General features: G+C 43.2%; 1 protein-coding gene across 12 annotated transcripts in view; it reads left to right on the forward strand.

Moving 5' to 3' along the window:
• ptprfa (protein tyrosine phosphatase receptor type Fa) overlaps positions 1 to 24094 on the forward strand; it is a gene marked incomplete in the record, with an annotated part of 430527 nt that overhangs the window by 395184 nt on the left and 11249 nt on the right. For 7 of the 12 annotated variants that reach the window (XM_055923142.1, XM_055923138.1, XM_055923143.1 and 4 more), the window contains 6 exon segments: positions 2160 to 2171; positions 7609 to 7721; positions 12622 to 12654; positions 14571 to 14668; positions 22553 to 22676; positions 23381 to 23556. In XM_055923142.1, the coding sequence (XP_055779117.1) occupies positions 2160 to 2171; positions 7609 to 7721; positions 12622 to 12654; positions 14571 to 14668; positions 22553 to 22676; positions 23381 to 23556 (556 nt within the window). 12 annotated transcript variants of the gene reach the window in all.

Genomic DNA, 24094 nt, shown 5'->3' on the forward strand with positions numbered 1-24094 from the left:
TTTCGAGTCTCATTGCAAAGGGTCTGAATAAAGAAAAAATCTTCTGTCCTCGGTTGCAACAATAATGAGTTCCAAACTGCCTCTGGAAGCAAAGTCAGCACAAGTACTGTTTGTCGGGAGCTTCATGAAATGGGTTTCCATGGCCGAGCGGCCGCACACAAGCCTAAGATCACCATGCACAATGCCAAGCGTCAGCTGGAGTGATGTAAAGCTCACCACCAATGGACTCTGAAGCAGTGGGAATGTGTTCGCTGGAATGTTGAATCACGTTTCACCATCTTCCAGTCCGATGGATGAACCTGGGTTTGGCGGATGCCAGGAGAATGCTACCTGCCCAAATGCATAGTGCCAACTGTAAAGTTTGGTGGAGGAAGAATAATGGTCTGGGGCTGTTTTTCATGGTTCAGGCTAGGACCCTTAGTTCCAGTGAAGGGAAATCTTAATGCCATATCATACAATTACATTCTAGATGCTTCTGTGCTTCCAACTTTGTGGCAACAGTTTGGGGAAGACCCTTTCCTATGACAATACCCCCATGCACAAAGCAGAAATGGTTTGTTGAGATTGGTGTGGAAGAACTTGACTGGCCTGCATTCGTTGGATTTGTGTGGTTGCTCCATCAAGACAGATAGACATTCATCTAGCCTCAGCCTGAAGTCCTATAGGCTCTGTGAGACGCTCTCCTTGGAGTGGGCATTGATATGGGAGGTCTCTCAGTCAGGTAGCCTGTGGCCCTGCTCTCCCAGAGTTGGCCCAGCCATGTTTTCTCTGCTCTCTTTGAATGTAGCTGTCCTTAGAGCTTCTAACTGAGCTAGCGTAAGAGAGAGAGGGAAGAACAGGGGATCCATATGCTTCTTCCACTAATAATGACATCTCAGCTAGATAGCACACTGCTGGGATGGGACGAGCTGGTCCTCCTTTCTCTGTCTTCTTCTATCTGTTCAACTTTCTTCTCCTCTTTTGTCACCCTTCTCTCTTACTGTTTGTTCAGTCTTTGAGTTGCTGGGGTTGTGGTAGTGTAGCTCTCCTTACTTCTCAGACGCTTCAGCCCTGCTTGAACAAACAAGAGAATCAGGTGCTTGACTTGATAATTAGAAAGGACAATCATTTAAAAAAGCATTCCAAAATGCTTGGTCTCACCTTAATTCTCCTCACTCTGGCAATCAGAAGGAGCCAGGCCTCAACTCGCTCTTACACATCAACCCAGGAAAGTAATGAGCTGAACTCAGCTGAACTAGTAATTCAAAGTATTTCTCTGTGGATAAGTCCAGACAAGGCTGACTTAGATGGCAGGAGGGTGGAGAATTTCTTCACAGCAAATGAGAAGAAATATTTTGAAGTGCCCCAATTTAACATGCCTATTTGACTGCATAGGCCTATAGCTCTCTGATGTCCATGCCAGGACACAGAGCAACTTTGTATGACTTGGAAGTCATTTAGCTGGAATGGATTGTAATTCAAATATAAATGAATGTAAACGCTACAAAACACAATACGAGAGGCAGATCTATAGACATGTCAACAGTTGCAAAAGTATATGAGGTGAAACAGCTTATTATATAATAACCCCATCCTCATCTGTCCACACAATGATAACATAGTTGATACCGGGACGTTAGTTGCAGGATGCAGCCTACTGTATTTCCAGTGAGTTAGTATAATATCTACCTCAAGTAACCTGAAGGAGCAGAGTTCACCATCATCAAGCCTGTCCAACTGCAGAGAATATAATTATCTCCTGAATGCCCCACATAGCAGATATGTAGATCCTCCTCTTTTTAGTTTTCCAGCATATGTATCTTAAGAGAATGGGTTGTAAAGGAAAAAAACGGATATTTAAACACTTGTTGAAGATGATCACAGTGACAGGGATTGAGATCTGGGCCCCTGGAGGAAAAACTCATTTTCGAAATGTCAGCGTTATTATCTGAATAAAACCGCAGGGCTGAGAGATTGGAGGAGAGAGGGAGAGAGAGAGGGTGGGAGGGAGGGATGGATGGATGGAAGGAGGGAGGTGTGAAGTAAAGAGCTTGTATTAGCCAGGTGCTGTTCCCCATCCACTGCTTCTATGCTTTAACCCTGTAATTTAATCCTCCTCCCTCTCTCTCACTCTCTGTTTTCTCCCTCGCTCACTTTCCCCCTGCTTTCTGTGGACGCAGCAAACAAGAAAGGTTAGTACTTCTCTCCTGTTTTACACCCTTACACCACTTTCCCCCCTCTCAACCCTGGCTTGGCTGTCAATCTGCAGCACACACTTCCTCTCCCATCCCCCTAAGGCATCAGCATGCTTCAGTTCAGCTGGCTGAACGAGTGTGCTTGCATAGTCCCTTAAAAAAGACCTTCGCTTGAAAAATAATATGTTTTTACATCAAATTAAGACGTTTGGTGCAGTATTTCTAAAGTGAAAAAATGTGCATGAAACCGATTCGTCTCTCGTTGAATGACAAAAAAACACTTCATTGAAGAACCCCTGCTGTTGACCAATCACCGACTAATGGGAGTAGACTTCGGCTACTGACTTCGGCAATGCCTCAAACTTTTTGCTGTTGTGCCCGAACAACCGATAAAACCCTCACTGAGACACAAACTAACAAAAATGTCACAAAATGTAGTCACAATATAGGCTCAAACTGTTCCAAACTGTTACGGCTCGGAAGCATGTGGACGGATGCCTTTACTCCTCTATGAGATGTGCATTCTGGGTCAGGCTGCTCCACTCTGTTCTGTTCTGACTGATGCCTGATGTAGAGAGTCAGAGTGACAGACTGACATGCTCTTTGTTTCTACTACACTGTCAAGATCACACATAGCGAGGTCCAGTACGCGATCGATTCTTTTTTACTACTCTTTCTACTGACTCAAAAGTCATGATTCGTTTTTCTGAGTTGACTCGTTCATTTTAGTCGTTCTTTTGACCTGCGAGCAGCAGGATTGATACACGCTCCTCCTCCTCCTCCGACTCAACGGCTCCGGAGTTGTGCTCTGACCAACAACTGTCTGTCATAATTACGCAAAGGAAAATAGATCATGCTGCAGGCAGCATAGAGAAGATAAATATATGTTAACTGATAATTGATCTCATGGTGCAAGAATGAATGCAATTCATTAATTATTGAATGTTATGATGGAATCGGCTTTGTAGAATCAAAACATGCACAGCCTCTGCTCAACAAACTTGAACTCGAGAACAAATCGTTTGGGGGGGCTGCATTTCGCGAACCATATCGTGCTTATCACCCTCACGGCAGTCGAGCGATGCATTCCTCCAACAGTCGTTCACAATCTAGTCCGGATGTGGCCACAACTAGACCTTGTTTCAAATGTATAAAAACATAATCTTATTTGTATACCTAGCAATCAACAAATGTAGGTCTACATTGTTTAAACAACAAGACTCAGTCACAAATGACAGGTTCAATAAGCACAGCACGGTGAACAACACGTGAACGAGAGGCTTGTAGAATCATGACTCTCAAGTTTTCAGTTCATCGTTCGCTTGTATGGGGTCCTGCGTCTTCTGGCCATTACTGACTCAAATTAACAAAATGAGTCTAAAGAATCGTTCTTTTGATTGAACTTCCCATCACTATCACACATCACACCGTGGTCCTGTTTCTTTGACTGGTGTGTTGTGTTTTTTCACAGGAGACAAGTCTGGCTCTTGACTGTTTGTGTGTCTGTGTGTGTGTGCGTGTGTGTGTGTGTGTGTGTGTGTCCAAAACACACTTTGACTGGTGTGTTTGCGCATGTGAGCATGCAAATGTGTGCATGCGTGTGTGGGCAATGTTTACAGGCAGCTTTGAGAAATTTCTTTGTGATCTCGTTGATCTGTTGAGCTACGTCTCTCTGAGAGATCATAGTCTGTGGTTTCTCCTTCGCCCCGTTCCCTCCACCACCACCCACACACACCTGCAGCCCTGACGCCTTGTAAGCTAAATGCAAAAGTTGGAGTTCAAATTACATGTTGTTTCCTAGGCAATAGTCAGAATAACAAAGCACCCTTTCCCACACTTCCTTATTTCATGCCTCCATGCTTTATTACGATCTCCATTACATTCCTCATCTCGCCATCCGTCTCCATGGCTGTGTCCCAAATGGCATCTTATTTTCTATATAGTGCAGCTCTATTGACCCGAGCCTTAAGGGCTTTCGTCAAAAGTAGTGCACTGCAGTTACAGTTGAAGTCGGAAGTTTACATACACTTAGGTTGGAGTCGTTAAAACTAGTTTTTCAACCTCTCCACGCATTTCTTGTTTACAAACTATAGTTTTGGCAAGTCGGTTAGGACATCTACTTTGTGCATGACACAAGTAATTTTTCCAACAATTGTTTACAGACAGATTATTTCACTTATAATTCACTGTATCACAATTCCAGTGGGTCAGAAGTTTACATACACTAAGTTGACTGTGCCTTTAAACAGCTTGGGAAATTCCAGAAAATTATGGCTTTAGATGCTTATGATAGGCTAATTAATATCATTTGAGTCAATTGGAGGTGTACCTGTGGATGTAATTCAAGGCCTACCTTCAAACTCAGTGCCTGTTTGCTTGGCATCATGGGAAAATCAAAAGAAATCATCCAAGACCTCAGAAAAAAATTGTAGACCTCCACAAGTCTGGTTCATCCTTGGGAGCAATTTCCAAACGCCTGAAGGTACCACGTTCATCTGTTCAAACAATAGTACGCAAGTATAAACACCATGGGACCACGCAGCCGTCATACCGCTCAGGAAGGAGACACGTTCTGTCTCCCAGAGATGAATGTACTTTGGTGCAAAAAGTATAAATCAATCGCCGAACAGCAAAGGACCTTGTGAAGATGCTGGAGGAAACAGGTACAAAAGTATCTATATCCACAGTAAAATGAGTCCTATATCGACATAACCTGAAAGGCCGCTCAGCAAGGAAGAAGCCACTGCTCCAGACCCGCCATAAATAAGCCTGACTACGGTTTTCAACTGCACATGGGGACAAAGATCATACTTTTTGGAGATATGTCCTCTGGTCTGATGAAACAAAAATAGAACTGTTTGGCAATAATGACCATCGTTATGTTTGGAGGAAAAGGGGGATGCTTGCAAGCCGAAGAACACCATTCCAACCGTGAAACACGGGGGTGGCAGCATCATGTTGTGGGGGTGCTTTGCTGCAGGAGGGACTGGTCCACTTCACAAAATAGATGGCATATATATTGAATGTGGATATATTGAAGCAACATATCAAGACATCAGTCAGGAAGTTAAAGCTTGGTCGCAAATGGGTCTTCCAATTGGACAATGACACCAAGCATACTTCCAAAGTTGTGGCAAAATGGCTTAAGGACAACAAAGTCAAGGTATTGGAGTGGCCATCACAAAGCCCTGACCTCAATCCTGTAGAAAATGTGTGGGCAGAACTGAAAAAGCATGTGCGAACAAGGAGGCCTACAAACCTGCTCTGTCAGGAGGAATGGGCCAAAATTCACCCAACTTATTGTGGGAAGTTTGTGGAAGGCTACCCGAAACGTTTGACCCAAGTTAAAAAATTTAAAGGCAATGCTACCAAATACTAATTGAGTGTATGTAAACTGCTGACCCACTGGGAATGTGATGAAAGAAATAAAAGCTTAAATAAATGATTCTCTCTACTATTATTCTGACATTTCACATTCTTAAAATGAAGTGGTGATACTAACTGACCTAAGACAGGGATTTTTTTATAGGATTAAATGTCAGGAATTGTGAAAAACTGAGTATAAATGTATTTGGCTAAGGTGTATATAAACTTCCGACTTCAACTGTAAGTTTAGGGCTAGTAACATGACTGACACCTCTCATAGACAGCTATGATAGCATGGCATCACTAATAGCTGCCCCTGAGAGAGAGTTAGGTGAGCGCAGCAGCACTCAGCGATGGAGGCTGCTGCACATGACATGTTAGCGTAATGTTAGCGCTACCCAGAGAAACGAACGCAGGCTTTAATGCATTTGCTTGGCAGCAGCTGTAACATGTCAACACTTAAGACCTCAGTTATCATGCTAGCGCTAGGAGACGTGTGTGGTGCATTGGGAATGGAAGAGATGTGCTCTCTCTGTTTCTCTCTCTCCCCTCTTCCTACTTTCCTCCCTCCTCTCCTCTCCTTCTCTTTCTTTCTCTCCTCTCTCTACTCCATCCCCCTTTCCCCTTCCCCAAGTCCCTCCCTCTCCCACTCCACCCTTCCCTCTCTCCTTCCTTCCTTCCTTCCTTCCTTCCTTCCTTCCCTCCCTCCTTCTCTCTTTCTCTCCATCTCTGTAATTAGCCAGCCTTGCTAGTCTGTCACTGCAACTGATCCGTTAATTGCTCAGCCTGTTTGTTTTCACACATTCATATGGGGGAAATTAGAGGTTTTAATGAGCGTAAACCTAAAACTGTGTCACCACTTCCCCCCCAGCTGTGTAGACAGTAAATTGGGCCCTCCACACATAAACGGCCTCATCTGGGGAACCAACGAACACAGCAGACAGTGTTATTTAACAGCAGCATACTCAAATTGCACCCTATTCCCTATATAGTGCATTACCTTTGATCAGAGCTGAGGGCTGTGGCTATGGTCAAAAGTAGTGCATTATATAGCGGGGATGGTGCAGTTTGGGACATAAAACAAATGTACTTATGTGTACTGTATTTATATTTTGTATTCTGTATGTTGACTTTGTGTCTTGTCTGTCTTGTACATTTTCTATTACTGGAAGCGCCTATTCATTAAGTCAATTTCCGGGTATGTGTCGAGCCAGCAGCATACCACCCTGTATACCACTACTGGCTTGCTTCTGAAGCTAAGCAGGGTTGGTCCTGGTCAGTCCCTGGATGGGAGACCAGATGCTGCTGGAAGTGGTGTTGGAGGGCCAGTAGGAGGCACTCTTTCCTCTGGTCTAAAACATATCCCAATGCCCCAGGGTGGTGATTGGGGACACTGCCCTGTGTAGGGTGCCGTCTTTCGGATGGGACGTTAAACGGGTGTCCTGACTCTCTGAGGTCATTAAAGATCCCATGGCACTTATCGTAAGAGTAGGGGTGTTAACCCCGTTGTCCTGGCTAAATTCCCAATCTGGCCCTCAAACCATCATGGTCACCTAATAATCCCCAGTTTACAATTGGCTCTTTCATCCCCCTCCTCTCCCCTGTAACTATTCCCCAGGTCGTTGCTGCAAATGAGAACGTGTTCTCAGTCAACTTACCTGGTAAAATAACGGTAAATAAATAATAAATAAATAAATGTGATTCTGGGATTCTGATCTGACTCTGAAGAGTAGATGTGTGCCTCTGCTTCAGGAAGTTACAAATCTCAACAGAACTTTTAACTACCTGCAAATTGAGCATCGTCTTGGTATCCGGTATCTTCCACATCATTTCAGAAAAAAACAGATGTCAGTCTTTGGGTTGGGTTCTGATGGGTAATCTGTATATGGGGTTGACCATCCCAAGGCAGCTGTATGGTTACATTCCAATGTCTAAAGGCCTTTTAGCATGCCACTTAGAATACATGCCAAATACATTACATTCTAAATAGTAGTGTGAATTTTGGAACAGAGTATATACTGTGTTTACAGCTCCTCTCATGGCCTCTCCTCCCTGCCTCTCTCCCCAGGAAACGAGCATCTCCCTCTGCCAAGGATGAACACTCTGCTGGGGTGAAGGACTCTCTGCTGGCCCACTCCTCTGACCCTGTGGAGATGAGACGACTTAACTACCAGACACAAGGTATAGACACACACAAACTCACCCACCCAGACACACTAGCAGACCAGACTGATCACTAAGACAAACACTGTGAATTCGGACGTTTGAAAAGGTCCTAAGAACGTCGATAGGCCTTTCTCGGCACTCACCCATAAAACACCGGGAGCAAACTCATGATTCTCGGAGTCGGAGCACGCTTCTTAGATCACTGCGCTACCTCAGTTCACAATGTTCTAGCAAGCCGCGAGAATACTGTGAATACTGATAATACCTGATGGTAATAGTGCGTCGTTTTTCATTATTTTTGTTTTAAGCCTTCCTTAATAAACCATAGTCCTAACCTTAACCACTCGGAATGAACACAAAGTTAACCCTTTGAGTTATTTCTGTTTTACCCCTGTAACCACACGGAGTTAACCCTGTGACCATGCAGAATGAATGGGTCAAAAATAGACGTTCATCCATAATACGTTGAATTTCGAAGGGAAACTTTGAGATCTCATTGAGCAGACTAACAACCCACACAGGCGCACTTAAATTTAGCAACCATGGCCATACTTTCCACTTTGCCTACAGACAAATCTCTAACAAGGTTGCTTATAAAACCTGGCCTCTAGCCACCTCCACTGGTAACACTCCTACGCTTTGATAAATTCTGGTAAATGTGTAGATTTTTGTAACCACTTGGATAGGAGAAGCAATGTAGTGCAGCTCACAGGACAGCTTTGGAAGATGTAGTAGGAAAACCATCTGAGTTCTCGGTTTATATGAAGCTAAATTTGATTCAGCTAAATTAGAACAATATCAGATGCTGGTTATCTCAAATTAAAGATAGTCAGAAAATAATTGAATGTCGACAATCATCGGTGGAATGTACCTGCTTTACTGTACAGCACATTCTCCAGTGTAAAAAAAAAGATTAAATAAACACAGTATTAAATCAACACTGAAAGTATTGAGTTTGTGGACCCATATAGACATTGGGAACAGTGTTAAATTAACACTGCTTAGTTTAAACCCTTATTTAAATATTTCCCAGAGTGCCTTATCTTTCAAATAAAAAAACACCCATGACTGAATTTGTTAGTGACAGAGATATCCTTGTTGCATTCATCCATTTCAGCCCTCCTGACTTCACCAAGTGATAAAAAATGTGTATTATATAACACAATACCTTACATATTTCATAAGGCCTTATTTTGAGGGCCTAGTATTACCCTAATAGAGTGACCTGAAACTCATATACATCGCTTTGAACCAAAACCACACCCATCATTATTATATTTCCCAGCATGCTCTATTGCAGGTTGGTTTTTGGAATTGTTTGTTTCAGTATCTATGTTTGTGCATGTGCATTGATGCATTGTGGGGTCCCGAATGGTGCAGTGGTCTAAGACACTGCATCTCAGTGCTAGAGGTGTCACTACAGAGCCTGGTTCAATACAAGGCTGTATCACAACCGGTCATGACTGGGAGTCCCATAGGACGGGGCACAATTGGCCCAGCGTTGTCCGGGTTAGGGTTTGGCCGGGGTAAGCCGTCATTGTAAATAAGATTTTGTTCTTAACTGACTTGCCTAGAAAAATAAAGATGGCATTTTTGGGGGGGGTTAGTTCCATTTTTTGCACCCGTTACTGAAAAGTTTGGTCCAGTTTAAATGTCTTAGGTAGTCACCGCACAATGTTCCTAATCCTGGAAGTCATTCCGAATGCAGATGAATACAAACGCCAAATGCTGGATATCCTAAATCTGTCTCGATTCCAAAGGAATTACACATCACTTTGTAAACTGGCATAAAGTGACTTGCAGGTAGAATTGGAAAATAATGATACATTTCCCAGGTTTTCCAGAAGTCCTGGTTGGAAGTTTCCTGGAAATGGAAGAGGGAAATCTGAAATCATTCAACCAGTCAATTTTGATAACCCTACTTCCTTCCTGGCCTGAGGTATGAACTGGGGTACAATAATGCACTTAAAAAGGTACAAAGGATGACCTTACAGAGTAACACTACAGTTACAAGTGTTTGTACCCCTTTAGGCACAAATCTAAACCTTTTGTTGTGTGTAATACAATGGGCTGAAACTTGTGGTTTACAGGCCACATAGGGCCTGCATGTCACATTATGGTAACTTACAAGGTGATATGTATGTTCTATTGGAATCCAGCCAGTGTAGGGATATACAACTTTTGGAACCTGTTTTCAGAATGGGTTGGGAAGACTATGCTATGAGACTACCTAAAGCAGGGCTTTCCAACCCAGTTCCTGGAAAGCTACCATCCTATAGGTTTCCACACCAGCCCTAATCTAGCATACCTGATTCTAATAATTAGCTGGTTGATAAACTAAACCAGGTTAGTTACAACTGGGGTTGGTTCAAAAACATACAGGAGGGTAGCTCTCCGGAAATGAGGTGGGCGAGACCTGAGCTAAAGCATCTAAACTGGATCAGCCATTTCAGTAACAGGTGCAATAATTCAAAGTAACATGTTGGATCAGTTTAGAAAATATTTGTAATTTTTATGTGAGTGGATAATATTAATGAATTAATCCATGTACATGCACAAACAGATAATGAAACAAACCTTTTTGAAAAATCAAACTACAATAGAGCATACTGGGAAACATGTTAATGATTGTCATGGTTTTGGTTCTAAGTGATGTGTATGAGTTCCAGGCTCCTGTATTAGGGTAAAACTCGGCACTCAAAATAAAGCCTTATAAAATATGTATGGCATTGTGCTAAAGTGGCACTCCAGTCTCCTTTTCACATGATTTAACATCTGATTTACTTAACAAAAGGCACATCTCAATAGGTGGTACAGGTAAGTCATGACATAGCACAAATGGGGTGGGTGGGCGCTTTCTCTTTTGTTCTCTATTGCTCTCTATTGTTCCTCACGCAAGGGGGGAGGCGGATGACATCACAATCCCATCAGACCAACTCCTTGAATGTGCTACTCCTTGAAGTTTTCAGTTGTGTCTAAAAAAATATATTTTGCCTAAAACATAATTGCTGTACCCTTTCGTGTGAAGACATTACAGTATTTTATACTTGGGATATCTCTTTTCAACAGGAGAAGTTCAAAAATCACTGGAGGATGTCTTTAAAGATTTTCTTTAATAACGTATTCAATTAGGATCTCACTTGGTGAAGTCCATGGGACCAAAAATGGATAAATGCAGCAGTGATGTCTCTGTCAAAAACAAACATAGTCATGGGCGGTAACTACAATTTACTCGAAAGCTAAGGTATTCTGGGAAATACACTAAGCAGTGTGTTAATTTCACACTTTCTCTGTGTTATTTGCTTTTGTTTTTAACACTGGAGAATTTTCTGTGTGGATGTCATCATCTTGTCTTTGTTATATTGAAGGATTGAGGATGAGAAGGATTGTAAGTTAACAAGGCCTAATGTATAGGATCATATCAATCTTGTAGTATTTGTAGTACTTGGGTTGAGGTGAAGTTGGTATACTCTATGCAAAGAGAGATACTGTAGTTGAGGATTGAAGGTACTATCTGTCGATCAACAACTCAAAGCGCTGGTTTTAGTCTGAGAGTCGAGATGTCCTCTCCCTCTAAACCTCAATTTATGACCTTGAGAAGCCTAAATGGTCTCTTATCATGCCGTAAAACTTCAATTAAACGCTGTCTCAAATAGCCGCTGTCCTTTTTAATAGCTGGGCAAATAAACGTATGTTTTAAATAAATCCTGGGTCTAAATTAATTGTTTGAGGTTGTCATTAAATAATTAAGTAATGACTCGAAGAAAGGATGGCAGTTTTTTATCTCCAGTAAGAAATAGCTAGCCACCGGCTGCTAAAAGCTGAGAACTGCTAGATAACTGGCAAGCAGGGTCCTGGTCAAATGTCGTGCACTATATAGGGAATAGGGTGCCATTTGGGACACAGCCTCTGTGTCTCTTCTAATGGGCTGCAATGACCCAGCTTGCTAATTAACCGTTGGAAGCAGCGTTGAACTCAAATTAAGCCCACATAATCACTCTCCCTTTCTTTCTGTGTTTCCTCCTCTCCTCTCTCTCTAGCACTTTCTTCCTGTGCGCTCTCTCGCCCTCTGTCTCGCTTTCTCACTCTGTCTTTTGCTGTCGCTCTTTCTTACTCTATGCCATTGCTCCCTCTCTCTCTCTCTCTAACCCTTCATCTCATCTCTCTCCCCCCCATTCCTCTTTTCATCTCTTTCAAACCATCCCTCTACCCTCCATCCCTCCACGCTGGGGTGTTTTGAAGCTAGATCCTTCACAGGGATCCTCTTTAGTATTTGTTCTAGTAATGTGCTATTAGATGGCAGCCTGTGGTTCTCTAGCAGTGGGGGACCTGTCTGATGTTGTTTACACAAACAGAGGCAGGTGTGTTGTTGACTAGGTTGCCTCGTACCTTGTGTGTCCTTCGTGAGCAACAACGAAGAACGGTGCGAGACAGCAGGCGTGTCCTAATAGCTCAGGCCTTTACTAGTGATGCCTCTGTTGCATACTTAAGCACTCTATGCTACTTTAATATAGGGTGGTAGTACATACAGTATCGTCTAGGTCGTATGTCTAAGACAGTTATGTGTCAGGGTACGTTTGGACTGTCACGGTAGCCCGGAACCAATATCACGAGGTGAAATCGAACAGTTCAACTTGGATCCAGGCTATTGTCCCGGATGGAGAACGCCTGGAATTCTAGCATTCCTCTCAGTTTCAGCCTAACAAACGGACTCTCTTCAGATGTACAGACATTTACGCAACCAGGCTTTCTGAAAACCTTGGTGCTCTTTCTCTATCCCCCTTTATCTCTCTCCTAATCCTTCTTTACCCTCTTCTCCCGTCCTTTTCCTCTCTTCCCCCTTTAACATGAGCGATCCCTCTGGTATTGGCTGTTGAGTATGACACACCGACCTCCCCCCATCTTCTCCCCACAGGTTCCAGTGCCCTCAGTTGTCCGAACACTCCAAGTTAGTTTTCATTCCTCCTGTGTTTTCTACCTATTTAAGCATATGCTCTTTCTCTCTCTCTCTCTCTCTCTCTGATCTCTCTCTCTCTCTGATCTCGCTCTCTCTCTGATCTCTCTCTCTCTCTCTCTCTGATCTCTGAGTCACTCTGCATCAGTTCTCTCAGTAGCACAATCACAGCTCAGACTGTGCTTCAGGGGGAGTTGGGATATGCAAAAAGAACACATTTCCAATTCACACATGTACATGTGTGGATTATATGTATGTGTAAATTGGAAATGTGATTTTTTTTTTTGCATATCTCAACTCCCCCCGAGGCACAGTCTGAGCTGTAATAGGACAAATATAACTACCCATCAATGACTTATTAGTGTTAGAACTGATCCTGATCTGTATATACAGTAGTTAGTTTATGTAGTCAGTGACTGTTGCACCAAAACTGACAGCAAGTGTTGTGATGGTGCTACTTTGGGAGCTGAGGTGGAACACCCCCCTCCCCCTCCTCCAAGAACACCCACCTCCACCCTCTCTATTCATCCTCCAATACTGATTTCTGTATGTCACCCACTAAGGCCATCTCATCTCGGCTCCATGCTAGCTGCACCTTCTCTGTGAACGTCTGATTTGTAGCTCAGTCGGCAGGATCCTCCCACCCCCTTCCACTGCACTCCCACCCCCCTCATCCCCACTAGCTGTGTCACTTCCTTTCCACAGGCTGGCCTCAGAACTGCTACCTGTCACCGCTGGCTGAGAACTATCCACAGTGTTTGATTGGATGATTGGATGGCGGTTTGTGGGAGGTCAGGGGTTATAGGAGAGAGTCAGGGTTTAGAGGTCAGAGCTTAGGGTCTTTAATAATAAGCCAATGAGATAAAAATGCAGTTATATACATAGAGCCTCTATTGACAATGTTATCATTCATTTATTATTTGAATCAATATGATATGTTTGAGACATTTGTGTCTGTGTTTGTTGTTTATTGGTGTCTATGTCTCGGTCTGTCCTGTCATTTTGGAGGATAATCCATTCGGTATTGCTTTGAGGACAAGCCGAGATGAAAGATTGTTCCTGCATCAATAGCTATATATCACCTGGCAGCAAATGTATATGGTATATTTTCTAAAGTATTGTTTTGCTTTGCGACAATATCATTACTAATGTATTAAGATGTTGGTCTTATGTAGCTATAGCAAGGGATAGGTTTCACCTACCACTTCATGGAAAAATGGAGTGACCTGTTGTTAAAGCATGATGCTCTGAACATCCTCCTGATTTCTCTCTCTCTCTCTCTCTCTCTCTCTCTCTCTCTCTCTCTCTCTCTCTCTCTCTCTCTCTCTCTCTCTCTCTCTCTCTCTCTCTCTCTCTCTCTCTCTCTCTCTCTCTCTCTCTCTCTCTCTCTCTGTCTACACTTCTTTCCATATCACCACTCTCAATGAGCTCTGTGCTTTGTCATCACACTTGCATCAGTTCACTGGTTGCATATCTCACATTCAGTGTGTGTATGTCTGTTGTGTGCATGCATGTGTGCAGGTTAGCTTTTTCGTCATGAATCTTGTTCTGGAGGCAGCTCTGCAGAACGGTCACTAGCTTGCACAGCCACAAAGTCATAACATCTGATTTTAAACATAACACTAACCTTAATCTTAACCACACTGCTAACCCTAACCTTAAATTAAGAACAAAAAGCACATTTTGTTTTCATAAATGTTTACAATATAGCCAATTTTGACATTGCAGCTGGCACATCTAGCAGAAATCGCTCAGTTCTGCCTCCAGGACCACTCTCATCCCAATAAACGTCAACCTGCTGCAAGTGTGTGTGCGTCCATATATTACAGTGTGTTTTACGTTTCATCCATAGCTGAAGGAACGTTGTATGTACTGCTGTAAATAGGTAACATTCTTCCTCTCTCCTTCAGGGATGATGGAGCACCCTCTCATCTCCACAGCTGATCTGTCTGACCACATTGAGCGACTCAAGGCCAACGACGGACTCCGCTTCTCACAGGAGTATGAGGTAACTACCCCTGCTCTGCTCTGCCCTGCTGACCACCACTGGCTGTCTACAACTCAGTTCGCTCATATACTGGAGTCTCTGTAGTCTCTAGATCTATAGTCTCTCTCAAAAGATTAGCTTGACACTTTGATTAGGGCTCACACACTGCCCTGCAACCACTGGCTGTCTTTATCACTACACTCTTAGAAAAAAAAAGGTGCTATTTAGAAACTAAAAGGGTTCTTCGGCTGTCCCCATAACCCTTTGAAGAACATTTTTTGGTTCCAGGTAGACCCCTTTCGTGGTCAATGACACAGACGATGACGTGGCACACAACCATTGGTTGATGCATAGAATGTCTCGGTAGGGGAACGCAACGCAACCATTGGGTGGATTCTATTATGCCAGTGAGATACCAGTGAGATGTTTTGCTCAATAAGCAGACCTGAGTGGGCCTTCCCCAATCAGAAAAGATTTAGGGGTGTCTCTGGGATGTCTTTATGTCTCTGCCTCGAATTGCTTCACTCTTGTTAGCTAGTGATAGCTAAGATTATCTATTATATTGACAAGATGTTCAAGTAACCACTCTAACAATGAAAATACATGTCCTCAAACATGGAAGGCAGGCAGCAGGAGACGAGATCAGGTGGGACTATTCTAGCCAGTGAGAGAGCAGATACGTGTGTGAACAACAGGCACAACTAGTTGCAGAAGGGCACGTGTGTCCACTTATAAGAGTGCATTTGTAACAACCTAGACATTATGCTATTTGATCAAATAAGCGTCATGTAATTTGACACTCTCATAGACTTCCATGCAAAAAGATCTGCTTATCTGGCAGGGGCAGATTTTGGACAGAGGTTATCCTCTCGCTTCACCTCTTCCTCTCTGGTGATAGCTAGGGATAGTGATGCACAAGCTAGGTCTATTTGAAACATTGCTCATCTACACACACACACTTTGTTCTGCCATTTGGAATAGAGCGTGAGTCTGTGATTGGCCTCTAACACACACATTTGTATAATTCTAATACAGTCATGACCACTCAAAGTGTAGTAGTCGTCAGAGTACCGTGAGTGTCTTTAATAGGTTATGCATACTGTTTAAATGATGTTTCAGTGGTGAGGGTTGGGATAGAAGCCCAGACTATGTCAACTGTTGTCATTTTAAAGGGTGAACTAAGCAATTAGGTAGAATTATGCAAATAGCTAGTAAAAAGTCTGAGCTAAAATTCTCACTCTGGTTTGTATGGGCAACACATACACCTTTTTTCTTAATTGCCTACGATTAGTGATTCATGATCACTGCCAGCTACTGAGTGGTGAGTGCTGCCTTGCGCCAGCCCAAGTCTCTCCCTGCCTGCGCTGTATTCAGACAGGTGAAAATAATGGCAGTTGTTAGTTGATTGTGCCTTACTCTGTTTGGCACATGCTGTCCAACTCAAACGTTTCCTCAGTAGTGGGGACTGATGCCTTTTGCTGACACAGAGGAAGGAAGCAACACCATATGTTCAGGGAGCGTCGATTCACGCAGAGATGACACATTTAGGATTGGGAATTTGCAAACAATTTATGAGAGGGCTTGGATGGTAATGTACGCTGTGGAGTGACAACAGGTATTAATCAGGCTGTTCACCAGACACAATCACCTCCTAATGTGCCTCGCTAGATTAGGATATCATCGGGAAAAGAATGGGAGACGCTTTTTGAATACCACTGCTGCTGCATCATTCAGTTATAGCAAATGATAGGTCTGCTTAACATGTCTTGTGCGTTCGATTCACTGCATTGCCTGTGTGGCTGTTTTTCCCTCGGTGGATCTGTAGACAGGTTCCATTAACAACAACAAGTGCACACAACCATGCGTACACACGCACACTGTAAGACTTTTCTGTAATTTCAACAGTAAAACACTGTAGAATGCACCGTAAAATACCTTAAATGTATTTTACAGATTTAATGATTGTGCATTGTGGGAAAATGTTGTGGGCTGGGAAAGAGTCTATGGCTTATTAACATATTTTAAGACTTGCATTTGAGGCTCTATTTGTTGCACCCTTGAGTGAGAATGCTGTATCCACACAAAATACAGAAATATTCTGTACTTTAGGAAGCTTGAACCCCCCCTTCTCCCACTTTGTTATTATGTAGAATTAAGTAGAATTATGCAAATAGCTAGTAAAAAGTCTGAGCTAAAATTCTCACTCTGGTTAATATGGGCAACACATACACACACACGCACACGCACACGCACACACACACACACACACACACACACACACACACACACACACACACACACACACACACACACACACACACACACACACACACACACACACACACACACACACACACACACCTTTCTTCATACGCCTACGATGAGTGATTAATGATCACTGCCTGCTACTGAGTGGTGAGTGCTGCCTTGCACTAGTCCAAGACTCTCACTAAGGAATCCTTCATTCTCCTCGCCTGAGCTGTATTCAGACAGGTGAAAACAATTACAGTTGTTAGTTGATTGTGCCTTACTCTGTTTGGCACATGCTGTCCAACTCAAACGTTTCCTCAGTAGTGGGGACTGATGCCTTTTGCTGACACAGAGGAAGGAAGCAACACCATATGTTCAGGGAGCGTCGATTCACGCAGAGATGACACATTTAGGATTGGGAATTTGCAAACAATTTATGAGAGGGCTTGGCTGGTAATGTACGCTGGGGAGTGACAACAGGTATTAATCAGGCTGTTCACCAGACACAATAACCTCCTAATGTGCCTCGCTAGATTAGGATATCATCTGAAAAAGAATGGGAAATGCTTTTTTTTCAGTTCTGGCAAAAGATAGGTCTGTTTAACATGTCTAGTGCGTTCGATCTACTGCATAGCCCATGCGTCTGTTTTTCCTTCGGTGGATGTGTAGACAGCTGACATAAATTACAATACGCTTACGCACTGACACACACACACACACACACACACACACACACACACACACACACACACACACACACACACACACACACACACACACACACACACACACACACACACACACACACACACACACATACACACACACACACACACACTATGGCTGACAGTGTCTGGCCCAGTGGCTGAAAGACATTGTTTGCTGTATTTAGCATACTTATGTAATTTCAACAGTAAATTACTGTAGAATACACAGTAAAATACTTTTTTTTTTTACAGCACACTAAGACTTTTCTTTAATTTCAACAGTAAAACACTGTAGAATGCATAGTAAAATACCTTAAACGTGTATTACAGAATTAATGATGGTGTATTGTGGGAAAATGTTGTGGGCTGCGCAAGAGTCTCTGGGACATTAACATATTTTAAGGCGTGCCTTGTAAGAGGCTATATTTGGTGCACCAGTGAGTGAGAATGCTGTAACCGCACAGAATACACCTAATATATACCCTATTTCAAGAATTTTAGAAACCTTGTCCTGAAAATCTACAGTATATTACTGGCCAAATGTTGCCAGAAATTTTACTGTAATTCAGAGTATAGTACCATACTGCATTTTTGGAGCGCCAAAAGTGTTTTAAAACATGTGTGGGAGTATGATATTGTTTCTGACTCATTAACATATTTTGAGATTTGTCTTGTAAGAGACTATATATGTGTTGCACCCGTTAGGGAGAATGCTGTACAAAATTAACTGATAGGTGGTAGTAGTTCTGTAAGAACTTAATTTATCTAGGGAACAGATCAGAGTGGGAGCAAGTCTCAAACCCTTAATGGTTGAGTGGCTAGCCATGTCATTTTCATCTGTTTTGCCATGTAATCACTATGAGTTTAGTAGTGATGGGAAACCGAGGCTTTCTGATGGCTTCGGTGCTTTCATCAAATTGTGCAAAAAAACGGTTAAATACTCTGAGATTCATTATCTGTTCACATTGCACATTAGTGACATCTGGTCAGAAATAAATAGCAGTGTGCGATTATCACAGGTATTTTTTCTCTGTTTCCATCATAATATCATGGTAAAGCGAGCGGTAAGTCGTTGGCTTTAGTAGCCTATAATCAGTTGGAATACCAGGTTTGCATCTTACATCATGCTTCCATTTTTTTGCCTTCAAGTTGCCTCTTTTTCAAAAACTGAATCTATTGCATTATTTAGGATGCTTAATACAGAAGCTTATACTAAATAATGCAAATTCTTTTAACAAAAAATGCAATTTTCTAAATAGTGTGCCTTCAACAGGACTCAAACGCATTCCCCCACATCAGTGAATGTTCCATTGTTCCCTACTCTACCTGCTAAGCTACCGGTCAGGTGAAAAATATTTTGTACAAAATCATAACTATATGTAAGTATAGTGTCCAGTCAGTGTTTGAAAGCAGTTTGGAATCTAAAAAAACACCGGAACCAGGGTGAAATCAGTGGGATCTCGCATTTTGCAACACATGGTTTGAAAAAGTACGTGATCAAACTAAGCTTCGTACGTCATTGATGACGCACTTCTGATAAAGTGATACACGCATCGGCACACTGCTTCGAAGTTAGCTTCTTAGCGATTTCAACTCATGCCTCAGAGCTCTGGTATCAAGCATAACATCACTACAGGTTGGAATCCTTTGTTAACAGTTACAGAAACATTTTTACTTGCTGTAATGACAAGAGCACCCGCTAAATGACCAAAATGTACATGTTTAAATGAAAACTTGCAAAGAACACTGGGTAATATGTCACTGGGTATTTACAGTAATATGCTGTAATTGTAATTGGTACTGTTAATTAAATTACAGTAACATTTTTGGTTCCATAAAAAGGTTTACCGTACCTGTACTGTAAAATTAATTACAGTAACTTACTGGCCAATTGCTGCCAGTAAGTTTCTGTACATTTTACAATAAATGTTTGACAAAAATAACATCACATCCAGGCCCTCAGGGAATCAGAGGCGTATTCTGGAGTCGGGAGACAGGTGCATCTCTCTCAGGTTGCGTCTCAAATGGTACCTTATTGTGGGCCATGGTCCAAAAATGTGCACTGAATATGGAATAGGGTCCCATTTGTGGTGCATGCTCTGTTGTGTCTATGATAAATACAGCGAACAATGTCTTTCAGCCACTCGGCCAAACACTGTCAGCCATAGTGTGTGTGTGTGTGTGTGTGTGTGTGTGTGTGTGTGTGTGTGTGTGTGTGTGTGTGTGTGTGTGTGTGTGTGTGTGTGTGTGTGTGTGTGTGTGTGTGTGCGCCACGACTTCTCCTCTCCTTGTTCGGGCGGCGTTCAGCGGTCGACGTCACCGGCTTTCTAGCCACCGCCGCTCCATTTTTCATGTATCCATTTGTTTTGTCTTGTTCCCTGCACACCTGGTTTTCATTCCCCAATCAATTAATATGTATTTATTCCTCTGTTCACCATCATGTCTTTGTGTAGGATTGTTTGTGTTACGTGTATTTTGATATTGTGGATATTGTTATGCGCATTACTTTATGTCTATGTTCCCTGTTTTGGGCACATTTTATGTTACTTTGTGCTGTTATTTGACCAGAATAAAAAGTGCGCCTGTAAACTACACTCTGCTCTCCTGCACCTGACTTCGCCTCCAATACCCACTCCTAACAGTGTGTGTGTGTGTGTGTGTGTGTGTGTGTGTGTGTGTGTGTGTGTGTGTGTGTGTGTGTGTGTGTGTGTGTGTGTGTGTGTGTGTGTGTGTGTGTGTGTGTGTGTGTGTGTGTGTTTGTGTAAGCATGTTTGTACTGTATCGGTGCACGTGTGGGTGGTGTGTTTGTGCATGTTAGAAGGGAAATAGCTAATTATGATCCTGCAATATATTATCACCCTCCTTAGAGAAGCTGTTAAAATAAAACATGTATTTGTTATGTACACAGAATAGTACACCTTGCTACCTGTGTAGCTAACTGAAGCAGCAATATAGAAGTATGTTAAGCATCACAAAAGACACCATATAAGTAGTACCCTATTCATTATGTAGTGCACTACTTTTGACCAGGGTCCGTAGTGCTCTAGTCAAAGCTAGTGCACTATATATGGAATAATATTGTGCCATTTGGGCCACAGTCAGTTACTGTATGAAGTGTCTTGACAGGATTTGATATCAGCTGAAATACAGGAGCTATTCTTGAAGCATCACCGTGCAGCTTGTGGAACACACACACACACACACACACACACACACACACACACACACACACACACACACACACACACACACACACACACACACACACACATACAGCTAGTGGAAAACAAGTTAAGGGCTCTTCAAATGTCAAAGTCAATTTTCCTCGCCTATGTAAATTCAGCCTCTTGTGCCAAACGTTAGCATGGTATCTCTGCCTCACGGAGGTACACATGGTGGCGGCCCTCTGGGCTTTTGTCTTTTTATCGTTCTGTTTTGTGGGTGCCTGTTTTTGTTTCTGAGAGGGATGGAAATGCGGCGGTGTCGGCAAGAGAGCGTGATTGCAGTGGCATCCACGGTAACTGATATTCACATCCACTGTGCGCATTAGCAATAATGTGTGTTGTTTGTCAGAGCAACGCAGCAAAAGCTTTACCTAACAGGCTGTTAAATAAGATGTGCGCTCAACCTCTCTCACAATTGTCATTGATATGAGCAGACAGACGGGGCCCACATGCCTTCTCAGCCAGCCAATCAGTCAGGAGGAAACAACCAGAATGTGCAGCCTTTTTCTTTCTTTGTGTGTGTGTGTGTGTGTGTGTGTGTGTGTGTGTGTGTGTGTGTGTGTGTGTGTGTGTGTGTGTGTGTGTGTGTGTGTGTGTGTGTGTGTGTGTGTGTGTGTGTGTGTGTGTGTGTGTGTGTGTGTGTGTGTGTGAGCGAGGAAGAGAGAGACAGAGAGAGGGAGCGGGAGAGGAGGGAGAGTAGAGGGAGAAAGAGGGGAAGACGGAGAGGGAAAAATAGAGAGACAGAGAAGGCGAAAGAGAGAGGCGAGACAGTGAAGTGGTTGAGGGAGAGAGTATGTATTTGTTTTTCAGTATGATGTGAGATCAGTGATCAGAACAGAATGGTCAATAATGAATAACAATGTAGTGTCTGTCATTATTTAGTTGGACCAGATCCATTGTCCAGTGCCAGGGATCGATACAGGGCTCATATGAATCATCAACCTGCGCCGCCGTGGCTAACCTATGCCCTGCCTGCCATATGTTCCGCTCTCCCTCACTGTGTCACATACTGTAGTATAGACTATTTGTACTGTACTCTATACTACATTGTTCCACCAGTAAACATTGTTTCAACTTCTTTCAATGGTCTCTGGACAGCCTCCTCGTTTTCGTCTTCCTTATTTGAGGATACAGTAGTAATATCTGATTTGTACTAGCTTGTTATAGCGTATATATTTCCTATTTCCTAGGTTTGGGGTTCGGCCACAGTATTTTAATTCATCCTGAGTGTTCTCCCCTCTCTGTGGAAGGGCTTGGAGGTTGTGACCTCAGGTTGGGTAGATTCAGGAACGCTGACAGAGGTTGTTTCTGCTCTGTTCACCTCCATGACTTCTTGATTTCATCAGCACAGCTCTCCTTGGCCATTAGGCGGCCCAGAGATGGTAAAGCCACGACCGAGAGGTGATTTTATGACTACAAACAGCCCGGGGGGGAAGGCAGAGTGCTGTGAGATCACATAGGGCTGCTTTTATTACAGAACAGACATTGAAAAGGATGGGGAATGATTTCTGGTGCCTCCATCATCTCTTAGAATTAAACATACTTTCCTCACAAAACACTGCAAGGCTATTGAGTTTTGAGAAATATGACAGGAAAAATTACAATACGTCTCTTCTTCCTCCTCAATCTCTCTCTCCTTCCCCCTATCCTTCTTTCTCCCCTTCTCTCTCTCTTTCCCTTCTTCTCTCTCCCTTGCACTCTCTCACTCCACCCCCCTTCATCAGTCTGTAGACCCTGGCCAGCAGTTCACGTGGGAACACTCTAACCTGGAAGTTAACAAGCCAAAGAACCGCTATGCAAATGTCATCGCCTACGACCACTCCAGGGTCATCCTCACCTCCATCGACGGTATGTTTGGTGGATTTGTTGTTGTTGTGAAGTGTTTGAGATTTATTTCGCTTTTTAATAACTGGATGTGGGGAGGTAATGTGTTATGAAATAAGTGAGCACCTCTCAATAAAGTTTTTTTTAGGTGATGTTTTGCTTTTTAGGGAGGGGTGGTGGGAGGTATTGTGACGGTATTAACTAAGTGAGGCTGTCTCAAAGAATATCCAAAGCCAAGTATGTAGACAGTAAGCTCCTACCCACTGCAAAGACATGTCACAACAATATATCTCTCAACCCAATCCCCAGGTGTGACAATACTTCTCCCTCACTTACTGTCCGTCTGTCTCAGTTTGGAGTCAGTCAGTGATATAAATGTCATTGCATCCTACGGGTTGTGGATGTGTCTTTCTTCTCTAATGTGTCGTGCTGTGTGGGGCTGTTTCATGCTGTGGAGGGGGTGTTGATGCTGTGTTGAAAACCTGCCAGCCTGCTAGGTGACATCCCAAATAGCACCCTATCCCCTATTTATAGCACACTACTTTTGACCAGAGCCCTATGGGTCCTGGTGAAAAGTAGTGCACTATAGGACATAGTGTGCCATTTGGGAAGAAGTGATGGAGTGCCATTGCGCTATGGGCGGGGGTCAAAATAAGTGCACTTTATAGGGAGCCATTTGGGACGCAGCCCAATGTTTCCTAACACTGCCTTCCTTCACCGTGCTACAGGAGTGCCAGGTAGCGACTACATCAACGCTAACTACATAGACGGCTACAGGAAGCAGAACGACTACATCGCTACACAGGGCCCACTTCCTGAAACCCTGAGTGACTTCTGGAGGATGGTGTGGGAGCAGAGAACCAACACTATCGTCATGATGACCAGACTGGAGGAGAAGTCACGGGTGAGTGACTGAACACGCACACACTGTCTCAGCATTACATTTTAGTCATTTAGGAGACGCTTTTATTCCGAGCAATTAGGGTTAAGTGCCTTGCTCAAGGGTATATCAACAGATTTTTCACCTTGTCGTCTCTGGGAATCGAACCAGCGACCTACCGGTTACTGGCCCAACATTCTGAAACGCCAGGCTACCTGCTGACACACGCGCTCACACACACACACACACAATGTCTCAGGACACACACACACACACACAATCCATCCCCCCCTCCACACACGTCCTGAACATTGATTCACCCTCTGCTGTCATTGACCCTGCACTCACAGACTGTAACCGTCCCAGTAGTCTCACCCTGGCTCTCTAATGGACAGAAGGTGTGAGCGTCGACTGTTAGGTGGCAAAACCCTAATCGAGGTTTTTGAATAGACTTTGTAAATAACTGACACTTTGACTGCATGATGGCAGCAAGACAGATGGAAGGGTGTCACGCACACACACACTCACACACTCACACCAACACACACCTACTTTCTCTAGC

Source organism: Salvelinus fontinalis, chromosome 5, assembly GCF_029448725.1.
Source record: "Salvelinus fontinalis isolate EN_2023a chromosome 5, ASM2944872v1, whole genome shotgun sequence".
NCBI lineage: Eukaryota > Metazoa > Chordata > Actinopteri > Salmoniformes > Salmonidae > Salvelinus > Salvelinus fontinalis.